Source organism: Somniosus microcephalus, chromosome 32 (assembly GCF_052327205.1).
Source record: "Somniosus microcephalus isolate GS21.2 chromosome 32, FLI_Smic_1.0, whole genome shotgun sequence".
In the NCBI taxonomy this organism is placed as follows: domain Eukaryota; kingdom Metazoa; phylum Chordata; class Chondrichthyes; order Squaliformes; family Somniosidae; genus Somniosus; species Somniosus microcephalus.
Genome location: NC_141018.1, coordinates 41642188 through 41657961, shown reverse-complemented (window position 1 = coordinate 41657961; position 15774 = coordinate 41642188). Strand labels below are relative to the sequence as shown.

Below are 15774 nucleotides of genomic sequence, written 5' to 3'. Positions count from 1 at the left end.
GTAAGCCATTTAGGACAGAAATTAGGAGGAATTTCTTCACCCAGAGAGTGGTGAACCAGTGGAATTCTCTACCACAGAAGGCAGTAGAGGCCAATTCATTAAATATATTCAAGAAGGTGTTGGATATATTTCTTAAGGCTAAAGGGATCAAGGGATATGGGGAGAAAGCAGGGACAGGGTACTGAATTTGGATGATCAGCCATGATCGCATTGAATGGCGGAGCAGGCTCAAGTGGCCGAATGGCCTACTCCTGCTCCTATCTTCTATGAAAGGGCACCCAGGGTCTTGTATGTGGCACACCAGCTTTGTGCAGGGGGTCAACACTGGAAGTGAGGTCCTCTACCCACAGGGGGCCAGGAGGCCCTCCAGAAAGAAGAGTGTGGGACCAGATCACTGAGGCCATCACTGCTAGCAGTGTCGCCCACAGGACCTGACTCCAATGCCCAAAGAAGTTTCACGACCTCAGGCGAGTGGTCAAGGTCAGTGAATGCATCTTCAAAAGCTGTCTCCTACCAACTGCACTATTAGCCTCACACACTGCTCAATGCACAACCCCCCCAATCACTCACCTACCAACAATCGCTACCAAACTCGAGGCACACCTCATATTCCTAGCTTTACCTTACCCCCTTGGCGGAGACGGTGCTACCCATTCTTGGCTGGGGCATGACTGAGCCCTTGGCCAGCAGCAGGGCTAAAAGAATACAAAATGCTGGTATCCTCATACGTTATCCCCCCTTCTCACATCCCACTTCCCCCTCATCCCACAATATCTTCTGTTGTACAAGCTGCACATGGTGTAAGCATACACCTCCTGCTTTCCGGCCCTCCCCTCACCACAGCCCTACCCTTGTGCCTTCCTCATTTCAGACACCCAAAACATCCAGCCTGCCCAGCCAATGGGTCAACAAGAAGAGGGAGAGAGTGAAGATTGCCGCCTTCCTTCTGCTTTTTCTTTTTCAGCTTCTTCCTCTTCTGCTTCCTCCTCTTCTGCTTCTATCTCTTCCTCTTCTGCTTCTTCCTCTTCCCTCTACGAGTAGCTTGTCCTCTTCACAGCCTCTGCTTCATCTCCATGTGATGTTGCAGCCCAAGGGGGTCTGCAACTAGAGCCCCAGGACTGTGAGCAAGTGGTGTTCTCAAAGGCCTTCCTTTAACATCCAAAGCCTTGATAGCATCCAGCAGCACTCCCTGCACACTTTAACAACTTTTTTAATGTATTGCGCTAAGCCACTACTCCAATAAAATGTAAAAAAAAGTCCAAAAGCTAAAATCTAAACTTGCCTGAAAGATGTGTGTATCCCTTTAAGAAGTGCTGGCAGCGTCTCTGTAGTACTGCTGCATGCACGTGCTTCCATGCGTAGTTTGGAGAGGGCAGTATCAAGAGCGGCGATGTCCAAAATCACAGTCGTGCGTCAATTCAGGCGTTGCATGCCGATTGAGGTCACAATCTGCATAATTTACATGTGGCCGGCAACCGCGGGCAACGGCAGCGCTGCCGACCTCTGCCATTTTTTCAGCAAATCCGGCCTTAATGGCCGGCGCTAGACCTCCCAATTTCATGGCCCCATTCTTCCAACTTGAAGCCTACGCGTACTAAATATAAGTCAAACATTGAAGATAGTCAAAATATATGTTCAGCAAAGCAGCCACCCCATTTATGTTTTATTTTCCCAATACAAAAGAGACTGCAGAATGAGCAATGAATACAATATACGTGATTGGAAGAAGTACATCTAAATTGCTGTCTCACACAGAAAATGTGTTTGGGTTGCCTGCCGCTTATGTGGGAAGAATGAATGGGCAGGATTGCATCTGTCGTGATTCCATGGGAAACTGCCTTTGTGAAGAGCAGCCAAGATAGGGTCATGGAAAATTGAACAAGGGAGTTGTGCAGTGAACAATTATTGTACAAAGCCAAGAGAAAAGAGAAAGTTGTGCTTGGTGAGATCACTTTAAGAAATGTCTGAAGACAATCTGGCCGCTGTGAAAACTAGTTTGATGGAAGGCAAGGGCAAGAAGGACACCATGGTTGTTGTGAGAGGGGTGACAGTAGAAGTGACAGCTTTGTCAACCACAGGCTAGGGAAATTCTTAGCAGAAGACAAGAATATTTCAGAAGTAAATGGAATCACTGGAGTAGATCTGACAGAAACTACAAGAAGAGGTTTCAAACAAGGTGGGAAGATGCATACAAGGGAAATTAGGGATAGCATAAGATCCAAGGAGAGGACATATAAATTGGCCAGAAAAAGCAGTAAACCTGAGGATTGGGAGCAGTTTAGGATTCAACAAAAGAGGACAAATGGATTAATTAAGAGGGGGAAAATAGAGTATCAGAGTAAGCTTTCAGGGAACATAAAAACTGACTGTAAAAGCTTTTATAGATATGTGAAGAGAAAAAGATTGGTGAAGTTAAGCGTAGGTCCCTTGCAGTCAGAATCAGGGGAATTTATAAAGGGGAACAAAGAAATGGCAGACCAATTAAATACATACTTTGGTTCTGTCTTCACAGAGGACACAAATAACCTCCCAGAGATGTCGGAGAAAATAGGGTCTAATGAAAGGGGGGAACTGATAAAAATCAGTATTTGTAGGGAAATGGTGTTAGAGAAATTGATGGGATTGATGGCTGATAAATCCCCAGGGCCTGATAATCTACATCCTAGGTGTTGTGTATGTACCTTTAAGAGAATAACTGGTCTCAGACTGCAGTACCGGCAGTGACCACCCCTGTATAAAAGGTGCCAGAGAGCCTCTGTTGTTTAGATTCGTTTATGCCTTTCACCAGTAAAGATCTCTTTGTTTCTCTCCTGCTAGTCCGTGTCTCAATCATTCACAGACTTAACACTGGCGACGAGTTAGAAACGAACTTACCTGCAACTCAGCAGCAGCTCCGACGACGTGTTGAAGGTCGGAGCCAGAAGAAAAAAAGAAATAGGCCATTGAAACTCGAGAAACGGGCGTCGACCATCAATCATCGGGTTCAAGGCTTGCAGGAGAGACTGTCCAGAGCCAGGCTGGGTTCCTCGGTCCGTGGTTTCCCAGCTAATCGGGCTGGTGGCAGGTAGTGCTCTGATCCTTCCTGGGCTGCAACGGGGCCGGGCAGCGAGTCGGGAAGCAAGGAGAGAGGGTGGAGCATACAGGGCGCGGCCGGTGTTTCGAAGCTGGGCAGCGTTCGGACCTCAGAAGAGGGAGGGAAGTGTCCCAGAGGGTCCGCTCCACGACGGGAAAATAATAAAAGAAAAAGAATACGCGCAAGAAACCGTGGAAAGCAGCGCTAACAACAGCGGGGAAGAAGGAAAAGCGCGGGAGGCGCCATTTTGTTAAATCGGAGAAGAAGGCAAAGCGCGGGAGGCGCCATTTTAGATTTGCAAGATGCCGAAGACTGGCTGTATCACTGCTTTTGATAATACATTAGAGGACTGGACCACGTATGTGGAAAGAGTCGAGGTATATTTCGAGGCAAATGAAATAGCGGAGGGGAAAAAGGCATCAATATTGCTAAACGTAATGGGCGCTAGAATGTACGGCCTATTGCGGGATCTGATTACTCCAGCCAAACCGAAGGCGAAGAGTTTTAACGAAATTGTTGCTGTTCTACAGGAGCACTTAAACCCTGCACCGCTGTTGATAGCAGAAAGATTTAAATTCCACAGGAGAACTCAGCACAAAGATGAGAGCAATGCTGAGTATCTTACGGAACTACGCAAGCTATCAAAGCACTGCCAGTTCGGAGCAGAACTGGCAGATACCCTACGGGACAAATTCGTCCGTGGACTCCTGAGTGAAGGAACACAGAAGAAGTTACTCGCAGAAAAAGAGCTGACGCTAGATAAGGCTTTCAGCGTGGCAGTATCGTATGAAGCAGCAGCCAGGGGAGCTGCAGAAATTCAACAAAAACCACAGGAATACGGCACCCACGAAATGACACGGAGATTTGCAAAATGTTATTGCTGCGGCAGAACTAACCATGACCAGAAGGACTGCTGGTCCAAAGACAAAATATGCAGACAATGCGGGAAGATTGGACACATTGCACGAGTTTGTAGGTCTGGGAAGAAGAACAGCGACAACAAAAAGGCTACTAAGGAACCGTACAAGAAAGTACAAAAGATGACGGACAGTAGTTCCGAAGACCAGATGAGCGATAGTGAATCCGAGAACAGGAGATTAAGCTGTCTCAAACTTCACAATGTAATCACAAAAGAGGATCACCGAACCATTTGGGTCACCCTCACGATAGCAGGGTCCCAAGTTAAAATGGAATTGGATACAGGATCAGCGCTAACCATCATGAATCGACGAGACTATGAGCGGCTATTTTCACACATACCCTTGAGAGAGACATCCATCGTCTTGACGACGTATACGGGGCAAAAAGTATACCCCAGAGGAAAAATAAGGGTGCCTGTCGAATACAATGGCAAGAAAATACAGAAATTGTATCTCTATATACTGCCAAATGGTGGACCACCGTTATTGGGACAGGAATGGATCAGGAAGATAAACTTAGATTGGTATTCCATTCATGCAATGACGGTGGACGGTAAAAAAGATGAAGACGTCACTCCTGGACGATTGTCAACAATCTTAGCTAACGCCAAAGAGGTATTTCAACAAGAACTGGGCACGCTTAAAGGCGTAACCGCCTCGTTAAAAATAGAAGAGAATGCAGTTCCCAAGTTTTTCAAAGCGAGACCGGTACCATATGCAATTCGTCCAGCCGTCGAGGCAGAGCTGGAGAATCTGGAGAAGGCGGCCGTGTTGTCTAAGGTTGACTGGAGCGAGTGGGCGACACCCATCGTTCATGTCATGAAGAAAACGTTAAGCAATAAGTCCGGAGAGCCAAGGAAGATTCGCATCTGTGGGGATTTCAAGGTGACGGTGAACCCTGTCCTTCACACAGTACAATATCCTCTTCCAAGGATAGAAGACATCTTCGCCTCACTGTCTGGAGGGAAGCGTTTTACAAAAATTGACCTAGCACAAGCATATTTGCAGATGGAGGTTGAAGAGTCCTCTAGGAAGTATCTCACGATAAACACTCACAAAGGTCTTTACCAGTATCATCGATTGGTATTCGGAGTGGCATCGGCTCCGGCGATATGGCAAAGAGCGATGGAACAAGTCCTGCAAGGGATTCCGGGGACTCAGTGTTACTTGGACGACATCCTTGTAACAGGTGAAGATGACAGTGAACACCTTAACAACCTAGAACAGGTGCTCACTAGACTACGGGAACATGGGCTGCGAGCCAACCGTCCCAAGTGCAAATTTTTTAAGAAACAGATATCGTATTGTGGCCACGTGATTGATGAAGAGGGGTTACATAAGTCCCCTGACAAAATTGAAGCGGTTGTTAAGGCCCCAGCGCCTGAAAATGTGTCGCAACTGAGGTCATTCCTCGGGTTGGTGAATTACTATCATAAGTTTTTGCCGAATTTGTCGACAATTCTGCACCCACTGAACGCCCTGCTACGAACGGGGGTAGCATGGAAATGGAGCGATGATTGTAAACGTGCTTTTCAGAAGAGTAAGGACTTAATCACTTCGAAGGAAGTATTGGCTCACTACAACCCAGCACTGCCAATCAGGCTGGCGTGTGATGCGGCTCCCTACGGCATTGGGGCGGTACTGTCACATAAATTCCTTGATGGTTTGGAGAGGCCGATAGCTTTTGCGTCACGCTCGTTAACTTCTGCCGAGTGTAACTACGCCCAGATTGACAGAGAGGCCCTCAGCCTAGTGTGGGGGGTGAAGAAGTTCAATCACTATCTGCACGGTCAGAAATTTACTCTACTTACTGATCATCAACCTCTTGTCTCCATTTTCAACCCTCAGAAGGGCGTACCGATAATGACAGCACAACGGCTGCAGAGATGGTCCCTTTTCCTAGGGGCACACCAGTATGACATCGAGTACAAAGGAACTAAACAGCATGGAAATGCTGATGGATTGTCACGTCTACCGTTGCCGACGGTGGAAGAAGAAGACCTTGCAGTGGATCCAATGGAGTTATTCCACTCGACCATAGTCGAATGTCTCCCTGTGACGAATGCAAACATAGAAAAGGAAACACGGAATGACCCGACACTATCACGGGTCTATGATTTAGCGGTGAAGGGATGGCCAGCACATGGTGAACCACTGCTGCCAGCATTTTCGCCAAGAAGAGAACAGCTGTCAGTGTGCAGAGGAACCTTGATGTGTGGATCCAGAGTAGTAATTCCACCTAAGTTGACGGATAGAGTGCTCAATGAGCTTCATGAGGGTCATCTGGGTGGGGTAAAAATGAAGAGCTTAGCCAGAGCATTTGTGTGGTGGCCGGGAATCGATAGAGAAATCGAAGAGATGACCAAGAGCTGTGCAGGATGCCAGAAGGTCCAAAACGCCCCACCACAAGCTCCTCTGCATCCATGGGAGTGGCCCTCATCTCCATGGCAAAGGGTGCACATTGATTTTGCTGGTCCCTTCATGGACTCGATGTTTTTAATTGCGGTGGATGCACATTCAAAGTGGCCAGAGGTAATAAAAATGTCCTCAACCACCACGGAAAAAACTATCACAGTTTTACGAACCATATTCGCCAGGAATGGGCTGCCTGAACAGATTTGCTCTGACAATAGCCCACAGTTTGTGTCTGAAGAGTTCCGGAGGTTCTTAAAGAACAATGGTGTTAAGCATTACACATCTGCACCATATCATCCAGCCACTAATGGATTGGCCGAGAGGTTTGTCCAAACATTCAAGAAGGCTATCAAGGCAATGTGTAATGAAGATATACCCCTACAACACAAGGTGGACAACTTCTTGTTTGCCTACCGGAATGCGACACATGCGGTTACCAACCAAACTCCAGCCATGATGTTCTTCAATCGAAGGCTACGATGCCGCTTGGATTTGGTTAAGCCAAACATCCGAAGAGATGTGGAGAACAGGCAGTTTCAGAATGTGAATGAAAGGCCGACCAGGAGTTTTAAGACAGGTCAACCAGTTTTGGCCCGGGACTACCGCACTGAGAAATGGCAGCCAGGAACGATTTGTACACGACAAGGACCTCTCATGTATACCGTGGACGTTGGGGAGAGCATTGTAAGATGCCATGCTGACCAGGTTCTAGAGTCACTGGAAAACGTCAACTCCACACCACGATCTGATACACCTGGTAATGAAATCGACGTTCCAATTGCAGCTACCGCAGAACCGGTAATATTGGAAGCAGATGAACCAAACAACGACATTGATTCCGACTCAACATTGCCAGAAGAACCTGATACCCCAAAGAGGCGTTATCCAGACAGAATCAGGAAGCCTCCTCAAAGACTGAACTTATAATTGCTTAAACTTAACCAATGTATCTAGCAACAGTAATTGTGATTGTAATTCGTTATCATTAGTTGTTAAATGAATGTTATGTACTGTTTATCTAAAAGGGGAGGAATTGTTGTGTATGTACCTTTAAGAGAATAACTGGTCTCAGACTGCAGTACCGGCAGTGACCACCCCTGTATAAAAGGCGCTAGCGAGCCTCTGTTGTTTAGATTCGTTTATGCCTTTCACCAGTAAAGATCTCTTTGTTTCTCTCCTGCTAGTCCATGTCTCAATCATTCATGGACTTAACACTAGGGTACTTAAGGAAGTGGCCCTAGAAATAGTAGATGCATTGCTGGTCATCTTCCAAAATTCGATAGACTCTGGAACAGTACCCATGGATTGGCGGGTAGCTAATGTTGCCCGACTGTTCAAAAAAGGTGATAGAGAGAAAACGGGGAATTACAGACCGGTAAGCCTGACATCGGTAGTGGGGAAAATGCTAGAGTACATTATAAAAATGTAATAGCAGAGCACTTGGACAAAGTCAACATGGATTTACGAAAGGTAAATCGTGCTTGACTAATCTACTGGAATTTTTTGAGGATATAACTGGTAAAATAGATAAGGGAGAACCAGTGGATGTGGTGTATTTGGACTTTCAAAAGGCTTTCGATAAGGTCCCGCATAAGAGATTAGCATGTAAAGTTAAGGCACATGGGATTGGGGGCAAAGTATTGACTTGGATAGAGAACTGGTTGGCGGACAGAAAGCAAAGAGTTGGAGTAAACGGCTCTTTTTCCGAGTGGCAGGCAGTGACTAGTGGGGTACCGCAAGGATCGGTCCTTGGACCCCAGCTATTCACAATATATATTAATGATCTGGACGGGGGAACTAGATGTAATATCTCCAAGTTTGCAGACGATACAAAGCTGGGTGAGCGTGTGTGCTGTGAGGAGGATGCCGAGAAACTCCATTATGATTTGGACAGGTTGGGTGATTGGGCAGAAGCATGGCAGATGCAATATAACGTGGATAAATGCGAGGTTATCCACTTTGGTGTCAAAAACAAGAAGGCAGATTATTATCTGAATGGCAATAGATTGGGAGAAGGGGAAGTGCAACGAGACCTGGGCGTCCTTGTGCACCAGTCGCTGAAGGTAAGCATGCAGGTGCAGCAGGCGGTTAAGAAGGTAAATGGTATGTTGGCCTTCGTAGCGAGAGGGTTTGAGTACAGGAACAAGGATGTCTTGCTGCAGTTGTACAGGGCCTTGGTGAGACCACATCTTGAGTATTGTGTGCAGTTTTGGTCGCCTTATCTGAGTAAGGATGTTCTTGCCATGGAGGGAGTGCAGCGAAGATTCACCAGGCTGATACCCGGGATGGCAGGAATGACGTATGAGGAGAGATTGGGTCGATTGGGCTTGTACTTGCTGGAGTTTAGAAGAATGAGAGGGGACCTCATTGAAACTTATAAAATTCTAACAAGACTAGACAGACTAGATGCAGGAAGGATGTTCCCGATGGTCGGGGAGTCCAGAACCAGGGGGTCACAGTCTAAGGATAAGGGGTAAGCCATTTAGGACAGAGATGAGAAGGAATTTCTTCACCCAGAGAGTGGTGAACCTGTGGAATTCTCTACCACAGAAGGCAGTAGAGGCCAATTCATTAAATATATTCAAGAAGGAGTTGGATATATTTCTTAAGGCTAAAGGGATCAAGGGTTATGGGGAGAAAGCAGGGACAGGGTACTGAATTTGGATGATCAGCCATGATCGCATTGAATGGCGGAGCAGGCTCGAGGGGCTGAATGGCCTACTCCTGCTCCTATCTTCTATGTTTCTATATTCCAAGTGGTAGTCGGATTCTTTGAGCTTGTAATAGATACTTGTGGAAGGCTCATTGTTCAGGTACAGAGAATGAGACAGAGGGAGAAGTCCAGGAAGGTGAGGGAAGAGTGATATAAATCACATGAGTGGAAATAAGAGCAGTCAATTAACTTCTTCAGATCAAAGTAATAGTAGGAAGCAGCACCTACACAATCATCAAGGTAACAGAAAAAGAAATTAGGAAATGCCCTAAGTCAGATTGAAAGAAGAAATGTTCCACATAGTTTACATTTCCTGAATTTTACATTTGTTTTTAATTCTGATTTCCCAGCATCTGGACCAGCTATATATGTGGAAGGGATTGTTTAATAATTAATATACACTGAGAAGTACTCAATCAGACTTGATACTCACTGTGCTCCATTCAGTATAAAACCATTTTGCACCACATGGCTTGAGGTAGCAGGATTGCTGAGTAGGAGGTCTGTTCAGGGCAGCGCATTCATAAGAGTTCACCACTGTAAAATTGTCTTGTGTTTTTCTGATGCATATTACATCCCGGTACTGGGTTCCATTGCTGCATTCAGTAGAACACTATACCAGAGATTGGGAAAAAAAGACATTTTTGAACCAGAGCCTCAAAATATTGCGCTACAAGATTTTGTAAAAGGCTAAATTCACAATGTAAGTTGTGTGATAAATTTAGTGCAAGAATGGAACATTTTTCAACATTTCACACCCAGGGCTGGCTTTTCTTTAGCCCACCCTGCATACAGCCTGCTGTCTCAACCTGCCATGATTGCCACCCTTGTCAGGGGTCATTACATATTCATGGTTAGCTCCCAGGAGAATTTCCCTCAGCAACACATTTCTTTTTATTATTTGTTCATGGGATGTGGGCATTCGTAATTGCCCTTGAGAAGGTGGCAGTGAGCTGCCTTCTTGAACCACTGCAGTCTGTGAGGTGAAGGTGCTCCCACAGTGCTGTAAGGGAAGGAGTTCCAGGATTTTGACCCAGCGACGATGAAGGAACGGCAATATATTTCCAAGTCAGGATGGTGTGTAACTTGGAAGGGAACTTGCAAGTGATGGTGTTCCCATGCGCCTGCTGCCCTTGTCCTTCTAGGTGGTAGCGGTCGCGGGTTTGGGAGGTGCTGCCGAAGAAGCCTTGGCGAGTTGCTGCAGTGCATCTTGTAGATGGTACACACTGCAGCCACGGTGTGCCGGTGGTGGAGGGAGTGAATGCTTAAGGTGGTGGATGAGGTGCCAAGTGGCTGCTTTGTCCTGGATGGTGTCGAGCTTCTTGAGTGTTGTTGGAGCTGCACTCATTCAGGCAAGTGGAGTGTATTCCATCACACTCCTAACTTATGTCTTGTAGATGGTGGAAAAGCTTTGGGGAGTAAGGAGGTGAGACACTGGCCACAGAATACCCAGCCTCTGACCTGCTCTTTTTGCCACAGTATTTATGTGGCTGGTCCAGTTAAGTTTCTGGTCAATGGTTACCCCCAGAGTGTTCATGGTGAGGGATTCGGCGATGGTAATGCCATTGAATGTCAAGTGGTGGTGGTTAGACTCACGCTTGTTGTGGATAGTCATTGCCTGGCACTCGTGTGGCGCAAATGTTACCTGCCACTTGTCAGCCCCAGCCTGAATGTCGTCCAGGTCTTGCTGCATGCGGGCATGGACTACTTCATTATCTGAGGAGTTGCAAATGGAGCTGAACACACTGTGCATTCATCAGCGAACATCCCCACTTCTGACCTTATGATGGAGTGAAGGTCATTGATGAAGCAGCTTGTGGTAAACCACTGTTTGTATTCCACTGTGTACATGCCTGGACATGCCTCGGCTGACTCCTCCCACAAGTCCTAGTATAAAGGTGACTGCTCCCCAGCCCTTTGTATTTCTGGACCAGTCGACCACTCGAGGCAGACCTTCATTCTTTTGTTAATAAAAGCCTTTAGTTACTCTCTTAACTCTCAGTCTTTTATGAGTAATTGATAGCGCATCAATTTTATTAACAAAATTTTTATAATGGAGAAGATCCTCACACCAGCATGCCTGGACTTAGATCATCGGGAGGCAGACTCATCCACCAAGTTTACTCACTGGCTTAAGTGTTTCGAAAAATTCCTGACCGCCTCCGCAGCAATCAAATCGGACGAGGACAAACTGGATGTCCTGACCTCCAAAGTGAACCACCGAGTGTACTTGGTCATCCAAGACGCGACCTCGTACGCGGACGCTATCAAGCTCCTCAAGGACCAGTACACGCGCCCAGTGAACGAAGTGTACGCCAGGCACCTTCTGGGGAGTCGTAAACAACAACCTGGGGAATCGACCGTGGAATACCTTCAGGCACTGTCTGTGCTTGGCCGGGCCTGTGGTTGTAAGGATGTAAAGGCCGCCGTGTACACAGAGGAACTTATCCGGGACGCTTTTGTAGCGGGCTACAGATCCAATTACACCCGACAGCGACTGTTGGAGCAGAGTGACCTCGACCTCAACAAGGCCTCTGAACTCGCACTATCATTGGATGCAGCTTACCGGGGCATGGATGCCTACTCCTCTGCACCGTGGACGCCGCGGGGAATGACAGCCTGGGACACGGTAGGACCGCCTCATAGCGCCGTGCCACCCCAGCCACACCCCAGCAACGGCCCAACTACCGCAGCAGTGTCCCAAGGCCAGACAGCAGTGCCCCAAGGCCAGAAATGCTACTTCTGTGGCCAGGCAAAACACCCCAGAGCGCGCTGCCCGGCGAAAAACGCGATCTGCTCGGGCTGCAGGAAGAAGGGACACTACGCTAACGTCTGCAGGGCAAAAGCCACCCCGAACCCCAGCAGCGCCGCGTGTGGGCCATGCGGGCCGCCATCTTGGGCCTCCCCGGCCATGTGCGAACCACCGGTACAGCAGCCATTTTGGACACCTCCAGCCACATGGGGATCATGGACGCCGCCATCTTGGACGACAGCCGGAACGCAGCAGGCCCCCAACACCGCCTCATCTGATACCCGCAGCGACACACCGACCCCTACGCTGGCATCCGTTACACTGGACCAAGCGAGACCGCACCAGCTGGCCAGTTCCACAATGGACATTAAGGTAAATGGTCACGATACAATCTGCCTTTTTGACTCTGGGAGCACGGAGAGCTTCATCCACCCCGACACGGTGCGGCGTTGCTCTCTCCCAGTCCTGCCTGCGCACCAGCGGATTTCCATGGCCTCCGAGTCCCAGTCGGCGGACATCGGCGGCTACTGCGTGGTGACACTCGTAGTAGACGGGACTGTGTATGATCATTTTAAACTTCTGGTCCTGCCCGACCTCTGCGCTGCTGTCCTGCTGGGGTTAGATTTTAGGTGCCACCTTAAAAGTGTTACGATGGCGTACGGTGGACCCCTACCCCCACTCACAGTCCGCAGCCAGCAGTTTCCAAATTGCCCGCCGCGCACCAGGTGCAACCTCTCCACACTCAGAGTCACCCCCCCCCCCCCCCCCCCACTGTTTGCTAACCTCACCCCCGACTGTAAGCCCATCGCCACAAAGAGCAGGCGATACAGTGCCGGGGACAGGGTTTTCATTAAAACCGAAGTGGAGCGGCTCCTGAAGGAAGGGATTATTGAGGGCAGCACCAGCCCCTGGTGAGCCCAGGTTGTGGTCGTTAAGACCGGCGAGAAGCAGCGCCTGGTCATCGACTACAGCCAGACAATAAATCGCTACACCCTGCTGGACGCCTACCCACTCCCCCGCATAGCTGATATGGTCAACCAGATCGCGCAGTACCGCGTCTTCTCGACCATTGACCTGAAATCAGCGTACCACCAGCTCCCTATCCGCCCTGAGGACCGCCAGTATACTGCCATTGAGGCAAACGGCCGCCTCTATCACTTCCTTAGGGTTCCCTTTGGCGTCACCAACGGGGTCTCCGTCTTCCAAAGGGAGATGGACCGGATGGTAGATCAAAATGCGTTGCAGGCCACTTTCCCATATCTGGACAATGTGACCATCTGCGGCCGTGACTTGCAGGACCATGACGCAAACCTCGAAAAATTCCTCCGCACCGCCCAACTCCTGAACCTGACATATAACAAGGAGAAGTGCATATTCCGCACAAACCGCCTCACCATCCTTGGCTGTGTTGTGGAACACGGAGTCATCGGCCCCGATCCCGACCGGATGCGTCCCCTTATGAAACTCCCACTGCCCCACTGCCTCAAGGCCCTGAAGAGGTGCCTAGGGTTTTTCTCCTATTACGCCCAGTGGGTCCCCTACTATGCGGACAAGGCCCGTCCGCTGATCAAGTCCACCTCTTTTCCCTTGACGGCAGAGGCCCGCTTAGCCTTCCACCGTATCAAGGAGGACATTGCCAAAGCCACCATGCACGCAGTGGACGAATCCATCCCCTTCCAGGTGGAAAGCGACGCGTCCGACTTTGCCCTGGCCGCTACCCTCAATCAGGCGGGGAGACCCGTGGCCTTCTTTTCACGAACCCTCCAAGGCCTGGAGACCAGACACTCCGCTGTTGAGAAGGAGGCCCAGGCAATTGTGGAGGCTGTGCGTCATTGGAGGCACTACCTGGCCGGAAAACGATTTACCCTGCTCACTGACCAGCGTTCAGTTGCTTTCATGTTTAACAACAAGCAGAGGGGCAAAATCAAAAATGACAAGATCTTGAGGTGGAGAATCGAACTTTCCACCTACAATTACGAGATCTTGTACCGGCCCAGGAAGCTCAATGAACCCCCGGATGCGCTATCGCGTGGCACCTGCGCCGGCGCGCAGATCGATAGACTGCGGGCCCTCCACAGTGACCTCTGCCACCTGGGGGTCACCAGGTTCTTCCACTTCATCAAGGCCCGCAACCTGCCTTACTCTATTGAGGAGGTCAGGACCATGACCAGGAACTGCCAAGTCTGCGCTGAGTGCAAACCGCACTTTTATAGACCAGACAGGGCCCACCTGATAAAAGCCACTCGCCCCTTCGAGCGCCTGAGCGTTGATTTTAAAGGGCCTCTCCCCTCCTCCGACCGCAATGTGTACTTCCTCAATATTATTGATGAGTACTCCCGTTTCCTGTTCGCCATCCCCTGCCTGGACATGACCAGTGCCACGGTCATTAAATGTCTGAACGACCTCTTCACCCTGTTCGGTTTCCCCAGCTATATCCATAGCGACCGGGGCTCATCGTTTATGAGCGATGAACTCCGTCAGTACCTGCTAACTAGGGGTATTGCCACGAGCAGGACCACCAGTTACAACCCCCGGGGGAACGGACAGGTGGAAAGAGAAAATGCGACAGTTTGGAAGGCCGCCCTGCTAGCCTTAAAGTCTAGGGGCCTTCCAACCTCCCGCTGGCAGGATGTGCTCCCCGATGCGCTCCACTCTATTCGGTCACTGCTCTGCACTGCCACTAACGCCACCCCTCATGAGAAAATGTTTGTCTTCCCAAGGAAGTCCACATCGGGGACATCGCTACCGCCATGGCTGACGTCCCCAGGGCTGGTCCTACTGAGAAGACACGTGAGGACCCATAAAACGGACCCCCTGGTTGAGAGGGTCGACCTCCTCCACGCCAACCCCCAGTATGCTTACATTGCATACCCGGACGGGCGGGAGGACACAGTCTCCATAAGAGACCTTGCACCCTCGGGGGCCGCAGTAACCCACTACTCACTACCACCCCCCCCCACGATCCGATATCCAGCCCCAGCAGACGGCAGGCCTGGGCCCCGCGACCCGCTCGACATCTACGAGGACGACACGCCTGTGCCACAGCCTACGCAGGACTCGACGCCGGAAGCTCCACTACCCCTGCCGTCGCCACGCCGATCACAGCGGCAGACAAGACCTCCGGAGAGACTCCAATACACTAACTTTTAATACACTTCACCCCGCCGGACTCAATTTTAAACAAGGGGTGAATGTGGTAAACCACTGTTTGTATTCCACTGTGCACATGCCTGGACATGCCTCGGCTGACTCCTCCCACAAGTCCTAGTATAAAGGTGACTGCTCCCCAGCCCTTTGTATTTCTGGACCGGTTGACCACTCGAGGCAGACCTTCATTCTTTTGTTAATAAAAGCCTTTAGTTACTCTCTTAACTCTCAGTCTTTTATGAGTAATTGATAGCGCATCACAGCTGAAGATGGTTGGGCCTAGGACACTGTCCTGAGGAACTCCTGCAGCGATGTCCTGGGGCTGTGATGATTGACCTCCAATAACCATAACCATCTTCCTTTGTGCTAGGTATGACTCCAGCCAGTGGAGACTTTCCCCCCTGATTCTCATTGACTTCAATTTTACTAGGGCCCCTTGATGCCACACTCGGTCAAATGCTGCCTTGATGTCAAGGGCAGTCACTCTCACCTCACCTCTGGAATTCAGGTCTGTTGTACATGTTTGGACCAAGTCTGTAGCCAAGTGGTCCTGGCGGAACCCAAACTGGGCATCAGTGAGCAGGTTATTGGTGAGTTAGTGCCGCTTGATAGCGCTGTCGACAACAGCTTCCATCATTTTGCTGATGATTGAGAGTAGTCTGATGGGGCGGTAATTGGCTTTGTCCTGCTTTTTGTGGACAGGACATACCTGGGCAGTTTTCCACATTGTCAGGTAGATGTCAGTGTTGTAGCT

At 49.4% G+C, this 15774-nt stretch overlaps 1 protein-coding gene across 1 annotated transcript in view; it reads right to left on the bottom strand.

Moving 5' to 3' along the window:
- Positions 1 to 15774, bottom strand: part of LOC147097526 (thrombospondin type-1 domain-containing protein 4-like) — a 452248-nt gene that overhangs the window by 70894 nt on the left and 365580 nt on the right. Inside the window, exon 16 of the mRNA XM_085972010.1 lies at positions 9555 to 9734. Coding sequence (XP_085828136.1) covers positions 9555 to 9734 — 180 coding nt within the window. The remainder of the gene's footprint in view (positions 1 to 9554; positions 9735 to 15774) is intronic.